This window comes from Humulus lupulus, chromosome 2 (genome assembly GCF_963169125.1).
Source record: "Humulus lupulus chromosome 2, drHumLupu1.1, whole genome shotgun sequence".
NCBI classification, from domain to species: domain Eukaryota; kingdom Viridiplantae; phylum Streptophyta; class Magnoliopsida; order Rosales; family Cannabaceae; genus Humulus; species Humulus lupulus.
The window spans coordinates 45,755,842-45,773,783 of record NC_084794.1 but is presented as its reverse complement, the minus strand read 5'-3'; the positions used below and the strand labels follow the sequence as shown (position 1 = coordinate 45,773,783).

Genomic DNA, 17,942 nt, shown 5'->3' with positions numbered 1-17,942 from the left:
GAAACATGACCCTTGAAGTCAATATCTTCCACATTGAGAAACAACCCCGAGAAGTTGATGAATGCTATAAAAAATTCATGATTGACTCTTTAATTCCCGAGGAGGTTCAATTGCGAAGCAACTTTGATAATCTTGATGAACTCCTCCTTCTGTCTGATAATGAAAGTCCTAGTTCTATTGAGTCTACTCTTGCAATATCAGATCGCATAGACTCACGCAATAGAAGGACTCCGTTTTGGAAACCTCTCTTTGAAGAGCTAACCGTGAGAGGTCACAGTCAAAAACTTCAGCCGAAGAGGTCCTAATTGTTCAATTGACCCAACTTCCCGAGGGTTTGAAACATGTCTTCTTAGGGACGGTCAAACCTTTCCAGTTATCATCTTGTCCAACCTTCAAAATTCTCAAGAATTGCAGTTACTCGAGCTACTGCGAACGCATAAATCTGTGATAGGTTGGATGCTTACTTATATCAAAGGTATTATTCCTTTAATTTTCTCCCATCGAATCAATCTAGAGGACGAGGCTATCCCTCGAAGAGACCCTCAAAGGCAACTAAACCCCACAATGAAATAAGCTGTAAAAAATGAAGTTTTGAAATTGCTAGACGCTGGTATTATTTACCCAGTAGCTGATAGCAAATGGGTCAGTCCTACTCAAGTCGTGCCCAAGAAATCTGGTGTCACCATTATCCAAAACGAAAAAGGGGTTCTTGTCCCCACAAAAACGATGACGGGGTGGCGCATGTGCATTGATTATAGAAAATTAAATGCCGCCTCCCGCAAAGATCATTTTCCACTCTCATTCATTGATCAAATCCTTGAACGTGTAGCTGGTCATCCTTTCTATTGCTTTCTTGATAGTTATTCTGGCTATTATCAAATTGAGATTGCATTAGAGGATCAAGATAAGACCACTTTCACTTGTCCCTTTGGCACTTTTGCTTTCCGAGGTATGCCATTCGGCTTGTGTAACGCACCAGCTACTTTCCAAAGATGCATGATGAGCATCTTTAGTGACATAATTGAAAAATTAATGGAAGTATTCATGGATGACCTAACCGTTTTTGGAAACTCCTTTGAGACATGTCTTCTTCATCTTGAAGCTGTTTTAAAATGATGCATTGAGAAATGACTTGTTCTCAATTGGGAGAAATGCCACTTCATGGTATTTTCTGGCATAGTCTTAGGCCACACTGTTTCTAAAAAAGGAATTAAGGTTGATCAATCCAAAGCCGACCTTATCTCCAACCTGCCTACTCCTAAGACTGTCAAAGACATTAGGTCATTCCTTGGTCATGCTGGTTTCTATAGGAGGTCCATACAAAAAAATTCAATGATTGCTCGTCTGCTAAGCAACCTCCTTGCCAAAGATGCCATAGAGAAACTAGACAAACCTTGTGAAAGATTTAGAAATAGGTTTGTTATGGAACTGCCTTCTGGCGAAATCGTTCTATCATGACAGATACTACAAGGAGTACCAATCAAAGTCGAGGAAACTGAGCTAGAAGGAGACCTGATAGAGCTAAAGATCAAGGATTTTGATATAATACTGGGCATGGACTGGCTAGCAAGACATGGCGCAACCATCGACTGTCGACACAAGCAAGTGACGTTCGAAGCCCCCAAGGGTCAAAACTTGTGTTTTATGGGCAAGGTTTCAGGACTATGGACACCGCTTATCTCATCTCTCAAGGCCCAGACGATGATAGAGAAATAATGTCACACATTCTTAGCAATCTTCGTGGATGTTGCATGGGAAACACCATTAAAGTTTAGAGACGTCCGCATTATAAAGGAATTTCCAGAGATATTTCTTGATGACTTACCAGGGTTACCCCCTAACTGGGAAATTGACTTCACAATCAAACTAGTACTGGGAACCGATCCTTTCTAAAAGGCACCATACTGGATGGCACCTACCAAACTCAAGTTGTTAAAAACACAGTTACAAGAGCTCTTAGACTTGGGATTTATCAAACCAAGCCATTTGCCATGGGGGGCACTGGTTCAATTTGTGAAGAAGAAGGATGGAAGCATGTGGATGTGTATTGATTACCGCGAGCTGAACAAGGAGATAATTAAGAACAAGTACCCGCTACCTCGGATCAATGACTTATTTTATCAACTTTGAGGAGCGACAATATTTTCAAAAATTGATCTATGGTCCGGTTATCACCAGCTCAAGGTAAAGGAAGAAGATATACCAAAGATGAATTTTAGGACTCGATACGGACATTACAAGTTCCTAGTTATGTCTTTTGGTCTTACCAACACTCCAGCCGCATTTATGGACTCAATGTACCGGTTCTTCAAGGATTACCTAGACAAATTCGTCGTGGTATTCATTGACAATATTTGGTGTACTCCAAGGATGAATTCGAGCAAGAGGAACACTTAAGACTAACCATGTTGCGACTGAAGGAGCACTAACTTTATGCCAAGTTTAAGAAATACAAATTTTGGCTATCACAAGTGGCGTTCCTCGGGCACATAGTATCCATGGACGGAGTTGCAATGGACCCAACTACGATAGAGGTTGTGATGGATTGGCCAAGACCTAAGAATTCATCAGAGGTTAGAAGTATTCTTGGGCTGATAGGCTATTACCAGAGGTTTTTGGAAAGCTTTTCTAAGATTGGCACTTCGCTTACCAACCTGACCTAGAAACAACAGAAGTTCAACTGGATGGATAAATGTCAGGAAATCTTTTAGTTGCTCAAAGACAAATTGTGTTCAACACTAGTGCTTTGCGTACCGACCCCCAACAACAAGTTTGTAGTATTATGTGATGCATCCAAGCAAGGGTTGGGCTGCGTGCTAATGCAAAATGGCAAGGTGATAGCCTACACCTCAAGACAGTTGAAGGAATATGAGCAACACTATCCAACACATGACATGGAGTTGGTAGCGATGGTCTTATCACTGAAAATCTGGCGCCACTATCTATATAGAGAACGATGTGAGATTTATTCGGACCACAAAAGCTTAAAATATTTCTTCACACAAAAGAAGCTCAACTTGAGGTAGCGCAGGTGGTTGGAACTAGAAAAGGAGTATGACTGTTGAAATCCTATACCACCCAGGAAAGGCAAATGTTGCTGTAGATGCATTAAGTCGAAAGTCTGACAACATTATCCAAAATTGAGAAGCCGCTACAGCAAGAGCTGATTAATGCCGGGATAGAAATAGTCACGAGTCAACTGGCTAACTTGTCCATCCCGTAAAGTTTACTAGAGGATATACGGATCGGGCAAGGGCATGATGACACGCTATTACCGCATATAGTTGCAGTCAAAGAAGGCAAGACAACATAGTTCTCTATATCAAGACATGAGTTCTTGAAATATAAGGGTCGAGTATTCGTGCCGAATGACCATGGGATCAAGATGAAGATATTGGAGGAGGCACACACTACCCCATAATCAGTTCATCCGGGGTCCATCAAGATGACTCATGATTGTAAGGCACTATATTGGTGGTCGAGAATGAAGAAAGACGTGGCAGAGTATGTGTCCAAATGCCTAACATACCAGCAAGTAAAAGCAGAACACCAGCGCCCCACAGGCTTGTTACAAACACTTAGTGTTCCAGAATGGCAGTGGGAAGACATAGCCATGGACTTCGTGATAGGACTACCACGGACAAGCAAGCAGCACGACTCGACTTGGGTCGTGGTAGATAGACTCACAAAGTCAGCTCACTTCCTGCCTATCAAGACTACGTACACTGTGGACTCGTACACATACATCTATGTTCGAGAAATTGTACGACAACATGGAATCTCTAAGACCATAGTGTCCGACAGAGGTTCGGTGTTCACATCGAGATTTTGGGGAAGCTTGCTGCGTGCCATGGGTACCAAGATAAAACTCAGTACAACATTTCATTCTCAAACCGACAGACATTCCAAGCATACCATAAATTTTTTAGAAGATATATTGTGCGCTTGTGTATTGGACTTCGTAGGATCATGGAGTAAGTATTTACCACTTATAGAATTCTCCTACAATAACAACTACCAGGCAACAATCGATATGGTGCCCTATGAACTACTTTATGCCGGTCACCGTTACATTGGGATGAGGTAGGAGAAAGACAACTTCTTCGACTTGAGGATATTAAAGAGGCTTAAGACACAGTGGAGGTAATTAGAAAGGGTATGCTCGCTGTTCAGAGTTGACAATAGAGTTATGCAGATACCAAGCGACGAGATGTGGAATTCAAGGTCGGAGATAAAGTCTTCTTAAGGATATCTCCAATGAAAGGAGTGAAGCGGTTCGAGAAGAAAGGCAAACTTAGTCCCAAACGATAGGTCATTTTGAGATATTGGACAAGGTGGGACTAGTAGCGTATAGATTAGCCCTACTGCCAACTCTAGCAGACAACCACAATGTATTTCACATCTCAATGTTGCGTAGTTATGTGTTAGACCCATCCCACGTGCTCAGATACGATACGTTAGCACTCCATAAGGACTTAAGTTATGAGGAATGACCGATTCGAATCCTGGAAAAGGGGGTGAAGGAATTACAGTTGAAGATTATTCCGATAGTCAAGGTCTTATGGAGTAATATCACAAAATGGGAGGCAACGTGGGAATTGGAGGAAGACATCCAAGCACGGCATCCTGAATTGTATGGTAAGTAAATTTCGAGGACGAAATTCTTTTAGTTAGGGGATAATTGTAGTGCCTCAGAATTTTCTTAGTTAGATAATATTATCTTATGCTGTAGTATTTAAATTTTCGTGATATTTGTCCAAGCCGGGATTTATTTGGAAACTCGTAGAACTAGTTATGAATTTTCTAAGTTTAGCATATAGTTTAGAAATATTAATTTTATCATAAGGTTTTATTAATGTTGTTGGTCCTAAAAATATTATTTATTATAGACTAAGATTTAAATAGAATAATGAAGAATGTGACATTTGTCACATGTATTTTTATTAAGGATTTTAGAGGAATAAAAATAATCAAGGGTAAATTTAAAGGTAAAGATAATCCTTGAAAGTCTAGAACATTCCCTTAGATGCTAGGATCTCGTATTAATCAGTCAAAGTGGTTTAAACAGCTTCAAGTGTGCTTAAAACGTGACAAAACATGGTTTAGTATGTAAGCATACGCTGATATGGAAAATGTAACGCCATGGTTACCCCAGAATAGTTACGATGAACGATGAACCGTGAATTTAACTCGCTACCCGAGTTCTTTGGTTAAAATCGTGCTTCTAGGTGTTATTAATAGGTTAAGGTGGAAACCAATCAAAAGGAAAGGATATATTTTATTTAAAACATAAAAATTTTCATGGACCCATAAAAACGTTTACAAGTTATTTACAACTCAAAATGGTCATTACTGTTTAAATTTACAACCCGCCGACCTAAGCGGCAAAAATAGGGTAAACCCCCTAGTTCCTCTGAGAACTCCTTTGCTGTGGTGGTCAAGCGGCCGCATATGTACACAGCACCACCTAAGCTCTCCACTCAAGGCTAGGTGAGCTTTTCTTTCCCTTTACCTACACCACATAGCACCCATGAGCCAAAGCCCAGCAAGAAAACACAATAATGCATGAATATAATATAAGCAATGATCATAATAATCATTCAGGACTTTCAGTCCAAAATAGAGGAGTCACTACAAGAATTTTAGCCTAATATTACACCTAAAAATAACAATTTTCAAAAAACGCTATGGTTAAATAGAAAAAATTAGGCGCGCTTTGGTACAGTAAATTTTAAAGCCCGCCACTAGCTTTTCCATCTCCCCCTCTAATATTCTATTAGCCCTAAAGTATCTCTCTCTCTCTCTCTCTCTTGTATCTTCTTCTTCACAAATCAACCCTAACCGCATTCCCCTCTCTGTCTCTTTTTCTCTCCCTCGAAAAATAGCCACACACACTCCAATATCTTGCCTTCTCTCAATCTCTCGTTCATCCCACTCACAGTGACTCTCTCTGGTTTGGAACCATCGTTCACTGACCTCTCTCTCTCATTCTCTTTCAGATGTGGGTGCTAAGGATCAATGATGAAGGGTCCCAGGAAAGGGCTTTGGGACAATGATGAAAAGACGCAATAAGGGGTGAAGCAGATGCTCCCCAAAGTGCTTTGACCCTTTCTTCTCCCTAGCGCGAACTAGAGGCCTTTCCTCCATGGGCGATGGGCAACCGAGTCTGTCCATTATGTGAAGAGAGGTAACTTTAACCCATTTTTTTAATTTATGATATATGAAGTATGATTTATATGTAAACTAAGGTAATTGAGCCTGTCAATTTTGATTTTTTTTTTGTGTTGATTTATGGATTTGAAAGTTTAAAATCCTAAACCTCAAACATTTAATGAGCCTCAATCAATACTTGCAGGACAAACAACTTCAGATTCAATTACAATAAAGAACATGACCACTAAACCCGTTGATCTCTGGGGTGTAAAGATTTATGCCTCAACCCAAGAAGACACGTTCACGATTTCTCTAATGGAGCCTCCGTGGGCAGATTCTGATGTAAAAGCCATAGAAGCATTCCTTGAATCTCATTCCTTGGAAGACAGGGTGCTTCAGCCTGGTGAGACTTTGACTGTATGGCTTTCTTGCAAACCCAAGGAAGTTTGTATGCACACTGGAATAGTGCATTTTGATATCGATAATGATACTACAAAAAGAGTTGTTTTTCTCTTGGCGGATGATAAGATTTCTCAGACACTTGCTTCCAGGAATCCTTACTCAAAAAACATTAGAAAGAAAAAACAGTTTAATGTGGATTCATATGTTACAGCTCCACGTCCTTCTAGAGGGAATCGCCAATTTGTAAGAAATAGGCTTCCGCGATATGATATTCCAAGAGAAATTAGAGAACTTCTTCAAGAAAATCAGATCCCTGATTGCGTTCATGAGGGGCTTACTAGTAGAATAATTTATTCTTCTTTCTTTAAAACTTTACTTATCATGGAAGAGCTACAATTGGAGGTAGCTTGTTTATTTTATAAGATGTGTAACAGTCAATCTTTCTTTTTCTTTTTGGGTGCTAAAAGTTGGCCATCTGTTAATTCAGGAAGACATGAGGACCTATGACATGGAGCGTGTCTGTTTCAGGAGAAAGGGAAACCAATTTTTGTCCCTTGAAGTCCCTGGGCTTGCTGAGAGAAGACCATCACTTGTCCATGGGGATATTATTTTCACTAAGCTTGCCTTTGAAGATGCACGGAGTCCCTCATATCAGGTTTGATTGTACTATAATTTTATTACCTCGTTAAGTTGATATAACATGGACTATTTTTTGGGTTTTATGCCCTTATAAAACCATGTCGGACATGTAGCACGATTTCATATTATCAATAAAAGTAGTAGAAATCATTTAGTTTGACAACCGTGTTGCTTGCTTGTTTTATTACATGATTATTGAAATAATACAAACATTTATAAAATCCCGAACATATGGATAGTTACAATTATAGTGACTAGGTCACAATGGATTATAGTTGTAATTATATGTTCAAAAGAACGAGTCCTAAGATTATATCAGTGCATTGGATTTTCACTGATTAGGCAATCTACGATATGATCTACTTACACATTTAGGGTGTGATGTCTTGTCCAAGGCATCGACCAAGTAGATAAGATTGGATGTATTTAGTTACATCGGACTAGGACCGATATTGATTATTGATTGATAAATAAGTATCGTTGTTATCAAATCTAATCAATGTCACAACGTTGACCATATATTAAGTCGATCTTAATTCTGAGTGATAATATTCTACTAATTATATTATTTAAATCTTTTGACTTGTTCGTTACCAGCTTACCATACGGTCTAGCCCATACTTACATCTTGGAGTTTTATTAGTGTAATTGAGTGGGAGTATTATTCATAGATACGAAATCTATAACTTCTGTATGAGAAGTGAAAAGATGATTTCCTTAATTACTTTGTTCAAAAGGTTAAATGATAGAGATCTCATTTCTGTGATTAAGTTCACGGAAATATCATTTATAAGGAACTTAGTGGGAGTTAAGGATAAAATACTGATGAGGGGTAAAACGGTAATTTGCACCCAGCTCGTTAGTAAGTCATCGATAGAGGATTGATTGATTGTAATGGTTATAACAATGGATAACGTATTTATGGTTTTGAAAATACGTTCTATGAATTCAAGAGTTCAATTCCAAGTCTATAGTGGAGTCACGAGGAATTAATAAGGTAGTGAAATTATTCGTAAATAAATTCACGGTAACTTGTTGGAGCTTGATTTCATGGATCCATGGTCCCCGCATCACCTTTGAGTAAATCATCTAGAATGTCTCAATTAATTGATTTAATTATCAATTAGGATTTTTAAAGTTGACTAGGTCAATTTTGGAAAATTTACAGAGATATGAGATTTAGAGAATAAAAGAGAATCTTTGGGTAAATTTATTAATATTGATAAATTGGTATCAATATAAATAAATAATATTAAATCAAGTTTTAAATTATAATTAGTTAATTTGAATAAGGATTTAATTAATTAATTAAAAAAAAGAAATAAATAAAAGGTTTTGAATTTAGGCCCAGTTGGGATTTAAATTCAAAACAAAGAGATTGGGCCCAAGTCCATTTATGGCAGCCCAAGGCTTTTATTTTTGTTTATTATTTTTAATTAATTTAAATTTAAATAAATCTCATTAAGTTGCCTATATAAGGAATATGATATCTAGGGTTTTCTGAAGCAAGTTAGTCTCATTTGATTTGGGTAAGTGAAAACCTAGACACTCTAATCCTTTCTTAGCCACAATATCTTCTTCTTTTCTAGATCTCTGTCTCATGTGTTGAGAACCAGCCCACACTAGTTCTAGGTTGATCAAAGGCTTGGTGAGGAAGACTGTGTTGCTGATCTTGTTCAATCTCTTGATAATACTCTGCTACAGAAAGGAATCAAGGGTTAGAGAGATTGAAGGATGGAGTTGTTCCAGTTCCGCTGTGTAATGTAAGTTTTTACTTTACTTTGTATTTGTATCAATTTCATAGGAGCATGTTCTAGGAATTTGCATGTTTGTTTGATAATATGTAAATTGCATGAAAATAAATAAAGATCCTGCAATGAGTTTTTCCTACACTATTGGCCATCCATGGAAGTAATTTCTTTTAATTTGTATTCATAGGAAGGAAATATATTTGAACGAATGCTCCTCTTTATTATGTGAATCGCTTTCTTGTTTTGTTTATCTAATAAAAATGAGAGAATAGGAACAAAAGGCTAAAGAATAGAATTTTAACTAGGTTGATATTATACTCGAAACCAAATGACACTCTCTCAATATATTAATAAAGGAAAGAGAAACCAATACAAAGAGTATCCTAAAAAGCTAACAAAAAGAGAAACACAAATTAGAGTGAAGTCTCTTTAAAATCTTCCTAGTTCAAAACTACTAGGAAAAAAACTCATTGCAAAAGAGCACAACATTTTAACAAATTATCTTAAATTGTTAAATTCTGAACCATAACACTCCTAGAAATAAAAGAAGATAAAAAATTTGGACAAGGAGAGCACCAAGAAGATAAAATTCCTAGAAATAAAAGAAGATAAAAAATATGTGAGTTACTATTAATGTGTCTCTTTGAAACTATATTTATTTTTGTGGAATTCTTCCCATAGATATTGTTTATAATTTGTGATATAATTGAAAAATTCCCACAAATATTTCAGACATATGACTGGTTTTTTTCTTGTTAATCCAAATTTAGGGTTGTATCCACTGAGTTGAGGCTGACGAAGTGCATTTGAAGTTTGCTCCAGATTTTCATTCACGGCATAGAGATGATAATAGCAATAATGTACAGTTTACATATAACCGAATCAACATGAGAAGGTTATATCAAGCTGTTGATGCTTCAGCACAATTAGAGAAAAGCTTCTTGTTTCCATTATATATGTAACACTCGATCATGCTCTTTGATTGTTTTTTTTTTTTTTTTTTGCAGTTTATTTTAATATTGATTGTGTTCATGTTGCCATTTACAAACCAAAAGCAAACCGTCCCTCCCCCTCTGTTTATCTCTCCTGCTGGCTATGAGCAAGAACAGAAGACCTCTGTTTATCTCTGTGAGAGGTATAGTTTGTGTTTTTTTTCTTTTCAGATTTCAATATCAAGAAAACATTTTGAATATTATCATTATATATATATATATGTGTGTGTGTGTGTGTGTGTGTGTGTGTGTGTGTGTGTGTGTGTGTGTGTGTGTGTGCTTGTGTTAGAATTATTTCTAAAATCCTGACTTTCATACTCAACTCAGTTTTTTATTTTGTTTCTTAGTCATTGAGTTAATATAATGTATGGCTTCAGTTTATTCTTGTTTCTTGCCTGACCTTTGCCTGACCTAGTAACTTCCCCACCGCTGCTGGATTAGCTTCCTCTGCTGCTGGTTTAGCTTGTTTTGGTAATATAAAATTTTTAAGTCTTTCTTCTTTTCATACAGATGTAGTGTTGTTTTAACCGTTTTTCTTCTAAAGTATAGTTAAAAGAACCATAGTTTTGATTGTGTTTTCTAAAGTGCTAAAGTACCATTAACTTGATTTAAAATGTATGTTAAAGTGATCTTTGATTTGTTTTACTGAAAGTCCATTTTTCCATATCTGTTTTGTTTTTGTATTTCTCTCTTCCCTTCTCTATGTTGGTATTTTTCCCATTTTTTTTCTTTCTTTTTAATAAAATGGCCAAATAAGTTATATGTATTTCTGATTATTTGTTTTGGATTTAGACAGAGTTAGAAGTTTTACAATAATTTTCTTTCATTTGTAAATCCGGTGTTCTTGATTTTCTTAGTTGTTTGAAGCTTTTTTTTTTTCTGGTTTTGTTGCTTGTTAATTAGGAATATATATTTTGATTTGTTTTTTGAAATTGATTTGATAATCTGATATGGGAAATTTTGGGGAATTTTAGTTGGCCCTTCAGATTTGATTGGCTGACAATATTCTTGTACAGTTAAAGAGTACACAAAATTTGAACTCAAGGGCTTAACTTTCTCTTGGTACTTTAGCTTTAATATGCAAAATTTGAAACCATAGACTTCAATTTGAGTCCAATATGGGCTCCTTTCTGACCACATGGATCTCAACCAGCATATTTTTGGTTCATTTTATAGTAGTTAGAATCTACCTCACACAAAAATATGTTGAATAACTTGCAGCATAGCTAGAGAGCTTGATTTGGAGGAATGGACTTCCAGGACTTAAACTGCTAATGTGCTGCATGAGCCAGCACTACAACATTTTTTACCAAATATTACATCAAAATCTTACATAACTTTAGAAGTGTTATTAATACATGCAAATAAATAAATAAATAATACACGGACAAATAAAAAAGTAACAGGCGCCAAATACACGGACATATAGGCGCCAAATGAAAAGTAACAGGCGCCAAATCTAATTTTACTTAACAAATAAAAAAGCAAAATAAAAAATGAAGAAGGTTTTCTCTATTCTCTCGTTCTCTTCCCTCTCTCTCCCTTAGGCTGAGACCCTTCATCTTTGAGCTTCCAACCCATTCCCCTTCATCTTGTTCTGTCCGAATAGTTGAGCCCAAACGTCATTCATCTCTGTTCTTGAAACCCAAAGCCAGTTCTGCGAGCTTGAACCCAGATGGCTCCATCTCTGTTCGTGAACCTAAACATCTCATCTCTGAGCTTGAATCCAAACACCTCCATCACCGTTCACGAACCCAAACGCCTCATACCCAGAATACCCAGATGGCTTCTCCTTCTCCGTAACGGCAACTTTTTTCTTCTCATACGGTCAGAGCAGGAGGAGACCTCAAGATTGACCTGACTCTCTCTGGTGTTGTGGTGAAGAAGGACTTGTTCATCGCTTTGTTGCTTCAGCGAATGGACTGCGATAACGACAAGTAAATCCCTCTTTCTTTTCTTATTTATATTTTTTGATATCTATGATCGGTTTTCGTATCTGAGTTTTGCTCCGAATTGCATTTTTTTTTAGTTTGTTCTTGGTTGTGGTTACTATTCTTGATTCTTGTTTTATTGATATCTATGGTTCGGTTTGTAATTAAGATTTTTTTATTTAAGTTAAATGTGTGGAGATGATATGACTTAATCTGCAAATTTAAGGAGAATGAGTGGAAATGAATGAATAGACTATGTGATTTGGTTGTTGGGTCATTTTGCTTTTGCCTTTTATTTTGCCCTTTTATCACGTAAATCTAATTGTCTATGTTTGGATTATGATACCCTTTTAGTAAGCATTTTTTGTAGCATTGTCCTTTTATTTTTACTGATTTTTTATTTTCCTTCTTCATTTTGGAATGCTAGTACTGAATACCGTCGTTTGATTTCCAAGCCACCGCCATCCATTGTCCAAGTTGCTGCCATTCGTGGGTGTTGTTTCTGATTTTTCTTCTTTGATGTGTTGTAAATCATTAAAGTAGAAAGGCAGAAAGAGACCATGGCTTCTCCTTCTCCTTCTCACGTCACAGCTATCCCACAACGCCTCTCAAAACCCTCCATTTCCCACTGTAAGTAAATCTCTCTCTTTCTCTCTGTATATATAATATATGTACGTATATATATGACACTACTAGTACCCTTAAGATGAACTAGTATGAGAAATAACTTAAACCCTTAATTTCATTGCTAAATTTGGTAGTAAACTCAAAGCCAGTCGAGCTCCGTGTGAGGTCGAGTTTGGAAAATGAGAGCAGTGGCACTGAGGATTCTGGTCACTCATCATCAAAACCTCTGAAGGTAAGGGCTTCATGCATTTTGGTATCTAGCTAATTATCTCTGATTATATTGTTTATTATCTTTTACTTGCAAATCACTTATGTTTCTTAAGAACATGCTTTTAGTAGCTAGCATTGATTACTCAATGAATAAACATAATATTTGAAATGAAATATGTTTCAATCCACTCTTACTGTCAAATTTGTTTTATGCATTATAGAGTGTAGTTTTTGAGTTTGAATAATGAATTGGTTATATACATGCATTTTCAATCCTTTTTGGAGTATGGCTTCTGCCTTTTATTTATCGTCTAGCAGCAAAAACAAAGGTACATATCATATGTGTGCGTGTGTCCCTGAAATCTATCACTTCTTTTATCTAGGAGGTATGTTTTTCAACCTGATTTGAGTATCTCTGTTTTGGTAGGGTGTTTTCATAAATCCAGCCTTCATTGAGCCATTTGGACTTACTTTAATTGAGGTGACTATTTTTAATTTTGGTTTCAGATATTGATTAATGTGAAGTCCAACACGATCTCTTTTATTTATTTATGTGTTTTCAACAGGCAGCAGCTTATGGATTACCTACTGTTGCCACCAAAAATGGGGGTCCTGTGGATATTCTTAGGGTGCTTTCTTATTCTCCATATCTTTTTCTTGGATGTATAGAGAAAATGCTTCTTGGCATCTTATTATCATCGAAAATTTATTACAGGTTCTTGACAATGGTCTACTGGTTGACCCCCATGATCAACAAGCAATTTCGGATGCCTTTTTGAAGCTTGTTTCAGATAAGCAACTGTGGGCAAGATGTAGGCAGAATGGACTGAAAAATATTCACTTTTTCTCGTGGCTAGAGCACTGTAAGACATACCTAACTCGAATTGCCACTACAACAATTATGCCCATATATTACATTAAAATATCACATATTTTAACAAGTGTTATTGTCCCGTGCTAATAGAAAAGGACACAGCTAAATGAAATATTAGGCGGCAAATATAATAGACTTAGGCGCCAAATGAAAGACAAAAGCCCTTACCCTAATCTCTAAGGTTGAATCCTAATAACCCTTTACGTCTCCTCTCTCACACTCAGTAACTCTCTCTCGTTCTATCTTTCTCTCTTAGCTACTCTCTCGTTCAGTCCTTCTTTCCTTCTCTCTGTTTGTTGCAGGTGTGTAATAAGGTGATGGGGGCCGCGGCTTGGGTCGTATGACAGGGAGGCTCGACTCGTGGGTCTATGGCGTGGCTCGCTCGTGGGTGCGACGGTGCTTGCGGTGGTGGGTCTACGACATGGCTCGACTGATCTATCTTCCATCAGGTCTCAATCTTCCATCTCTGTATTTCCTTTTGTTTCTCAAGAAAATTCTCGGGAAAATTGGTTGTTTTGCAAGTTTGTACATGATTTTTTAATTATTTACAGGGTGTTACAATACTTTAGTAGTCTAATCCAAATTCTACATCCCAAAATCAGATACGATTTGGGGTTTGTAGATTCAAGTTGTTTCCGTGTCTATGTGAAAGTTAGATATAATTTGGGGTTTGGGATTTGAATATTGAGGTTGCTCATGGGTATTTCATTATGCTTACACTCCCTTGAATTCGTTCTCAATGCAAAGTGGCTAGAAAATCTGTATAAGAAGATATATTGTCATCTGATTATGTTTATTTTTGTATGCACACCCATGTTAACATTATTAATTTATTCGTTAAAAAAAATTGGTGACATACCAAACCAGAAATCTATCAAACCAGAAATCTTTGTCTCGTTATAGTCAGTTTGTCCCAAACCAGATGATGCCAATTAACTGAGTTCTGTACTGGACATAAATGTTGATATCCTTGTTTAATTTGGTATTTCTCAGATACAAATTTATGAGTGTCTAAAGTCTGAATCTGTTTTCCAGTACCAGCATGTTTTGCTTATTATTTATTGAAAATAAGATGCTATCTTATATGAATTTATTTTTTGGCTTTCTTTTTAATAAAATGTATTACTTGTTAATACTTAATTGCCCTTTCTTCTGATTCTGTTAATGTTCATGTCATATCAGAGAACTCTGTGTTTAAGTTGGAGATATAGGCACCATTATTACTAGAGAAAATTCTTATTGGTCAAGTTTGATCTTAAAGTTGGATTTTACTTTTATTTATTATTATTATTTTTATAATATGTTTAGTTAGAGAATAAAGCTTCATGGACTAGGTGATAGCACAAAAGGGCATTTGGTATAGTTTTTCCATTATGTAAATCAAAAGAAAGCTTTTGCTCAAGTTCACTCAATCTTCAAATGTGAGCAAGACTTGGTCTCTGATGTGAACAAATTATCATGCAAGTAATTGTAAAATCTCTTCAAACGTATAAAAATTCCACTCTTTAACCTTTGAAGGAGTGGGCTGTTATAAATCTATGGATATAAAATATATATATCTCATTTTTATATAGCAAGACATTTCCATATTCATTATCTTCTCTCATTGTTGGGTTTTATTTATGTTTGTTCAAAAAAACACTTCTACAGAGCACACTTAACTAAATACAAACTGAGTTTTATTATGGTATTTTCTCGTTTTTTTTTTATTTGAGTGGAGTGAGATTTTGAACTTGAACTAGGGTTTTTTGTTTAGATGTTTGTAAAGTCTGATGAGGCCGAAACGGTTTGCATTTTATGGGGGTTTGGGTTGATCTAGTTTTTGTGAAATTATGATTTTAGGGGTTTTATTTGGAGTAAGAAAGAAAGGAAATGTAGTGTTTTTTTTAAATGTACTTTTGCTGGAAATTGAAATTCATTGGGTTTCATTTGATCTTGGAATTGGCTCTTTTTTGCATAATCTTACTGAACTTTGATACTCAATTAAGCCCAACAGGTGTATGAATTTATGTTTAGTTTTTGGGGATAGAGGAAATAGAGAGAGATTTAGCTATATCCCTTACCCCATGAGGCATGAGCCTTGAAATTTGGATTATTTTAGATTGTGTAGTTTTATAAGAAATGGAGATTGAACTAGTTAGAGTCTATGTTAAATAAGAACTGGGAGTTGGCAATGCTCATGTGTTGGAATCATTTTATTTTGATGAAAAGAAAATTATCTTCTCTTATTGGTTGTTTTTGTGTAGAACGGTGAGGAAGATTGTGAATTTGGATGATCACATTGCATTGGCCTGTGCTGGGCTCAAAGCTGATGCTCGTGCCTTGATAAACAAGGTGAGAATTAAATGTCAAAGCCACCAACTTACGGTTGAGGATCCAGTAACTGTTGAGTATATTACTCGCTACATTGCTGGTCTTCAATAGAAGTATACACAAAGTGGTGGTGTTAGACCGTTTGGGTTTTCAACTTTGATTATTGGCTTTGACCCATACACAGGTGCACCGGCACTATATTAGACAGATCCTTTTGGGACATTTTCAGCCTGGAAAGCAAATGCCACTGGAAGAAACTCTAACTCATTACGTGAGTTTCTTGAGAAAAACTACAAGGAGATAGCTGGGCAAGAAACCATCAAGCTCGCCATTCGTGCTTTGCTTGAGGTAAGTAATAGCAGACGATGCATATTTAATCTAGTTTCTTAAAATAAATGAATCATTAGAAATGATGATTATGTAACTCACCTTTAAGTTTTAAAAATTACAAGAACTTCATCTTAAAACTAAATCCACCGCTAAGTTAAAATATGTTAAAAAATTAGAGTAAGCACCTTTCTGTGTCCATACTGTAAGGTTATCCCAAAGCTTCACTGCAGTTATTTGCTGTTTTGGGGGAGCTTTGACCTTTGATATGCATGCAGTGTTTTTTTGTAATTATTTATGTGTGATGTTTAATCACTAGCTTTTGTCATAGTTTTGATTCTGGTCTTTACTTTACATTTAGATTTGTTAAAGCTCTTCTTCCATGGTGGGTTGTATATGTTTGTGGGAAAATTTATTGGTTTATCTTCATAGGTGTTAGTTTTTTGGTGTTCTACCTCTGTAATTGACTTGGTTAATCATTATAGATCATCTTTGTGTAAGATTTGTATCTACTCTTTAGGCATTTCTAACCTCATTTGAACAATTTTTCGTTAAAACAATTGATGAAGTTTTCATTTTCATCAACAAAAATAATAATTAATTAAGAAAGATGATAACATTTGTTCCTGTTTTGATTAAATTATGCAATTCACCTTGAAGTTTAAAAAATTACAAAAACTTCTTAAATTTATTCTTTTGTGGGCAGGATATGTTTTTATCAAGGTAAATAATTTATTTTTATCACATGGCATCTAATGTGAACATATTGCTTTCAGGGGAATCAACAACGAAGAGAAAATACATCTGAGGCAAAAACTGGTATCCCATTTAAGAGAAGAAAACTATCAGGTGTTTGTTGCCCTGACTTTTTTTTTTTTTTACAAATGGAACATGGTCTCTTTCTCTCTCTCTAAATATATGTATATAAATATATCTATCTCATCATATATCGTTCAAGATTCATCATCCTATTTTTTATTTTTTATTTGAGAAAGCTGATGACGTTGGTCTTATATTTTATTTATTTATTTGTAAAACTTTTAAGGGTAGGATTTGAGTCTGTTTCTCTTAATCTCTATCATGCTTTTGTTCGAATTGATTAGTTTCTTTTCTAATCCCATATATTCTTTTCTTGTTTCCTGTAGTCTCTTCTGTGTAGTGAGTCCAGGGTTAAAGAATGTCCGGTCCTTTGCCTCTGCATCGTGGCATATCTTGTGGGACACGAGGCTCTGGAGGGAGCAATGATTTCAGCGACTCTTAAATGAAAGATAAAACAGAAAAGGATGATTTGGATAGAAGAGGTTCATCTGATCAGAGTGCCTTTGGGGTGAATGTGAGTGTAATTATCATTCTCCTTTCTTTCCTACATAAACCTATCCTCATAAATTTATATTAATGGTATTAGTAAATTAATCTTGATGCAGTTGTTGGTTTAATGGCATTGGTTTGCCACTATTGTTTTGATAAAGCCTTTGACAAGTTCTATGACATGTACAATGCAACTTGGTATGATATGGATATGTTTAGAGCTGTTATTATCTTCATAATTGATCAACATTTTCACTTCATAATTGACATAAATCTAAACTGTATTACAGGAAAGGTTATGGGTTGTAGATAATGATACAATGTGGATTATATATATATACATATATGTTATGTAATGCTGTTTATTTAGGTTGTAATTTTTACTTTGAATTAGATATATTAATATGATTTAAGC

The 17,942-nt window shown here is 35.9% G+C and overlaps 1 protein-coding gene across 1 annotated transcript; it reads left to right on the top strand.

Moving 5' to 3' along the window:
• The first annotated feature begins 13,366 nt into the window (after positions 1 to 13,366).
• LOC133814204 (proteasome subunit alpha type-7-like) lies at positions 13,367 to 17,836 on the top strand. Its single transcript, XM_062247196.1, has 7 exons — positions 13,367 to 13,506; positions 15,826 to 15,913; positions 16,004 to 16,076; positions 16,122 to 16,240; positions 16,996 to 17,068; positions 17,644 to 17,725; positions 17,818 to 17,836. Exons 1-7 carry the CDS (start codon positions 13,367 to 13,369, stop codon positions 17,834 to 17,836), a joined length of 594 nt encoding a protein of 197 aa, XP_062103180.1.
• Positions 17,837 to 17,942: the final 106 nt, after the last annotated feature.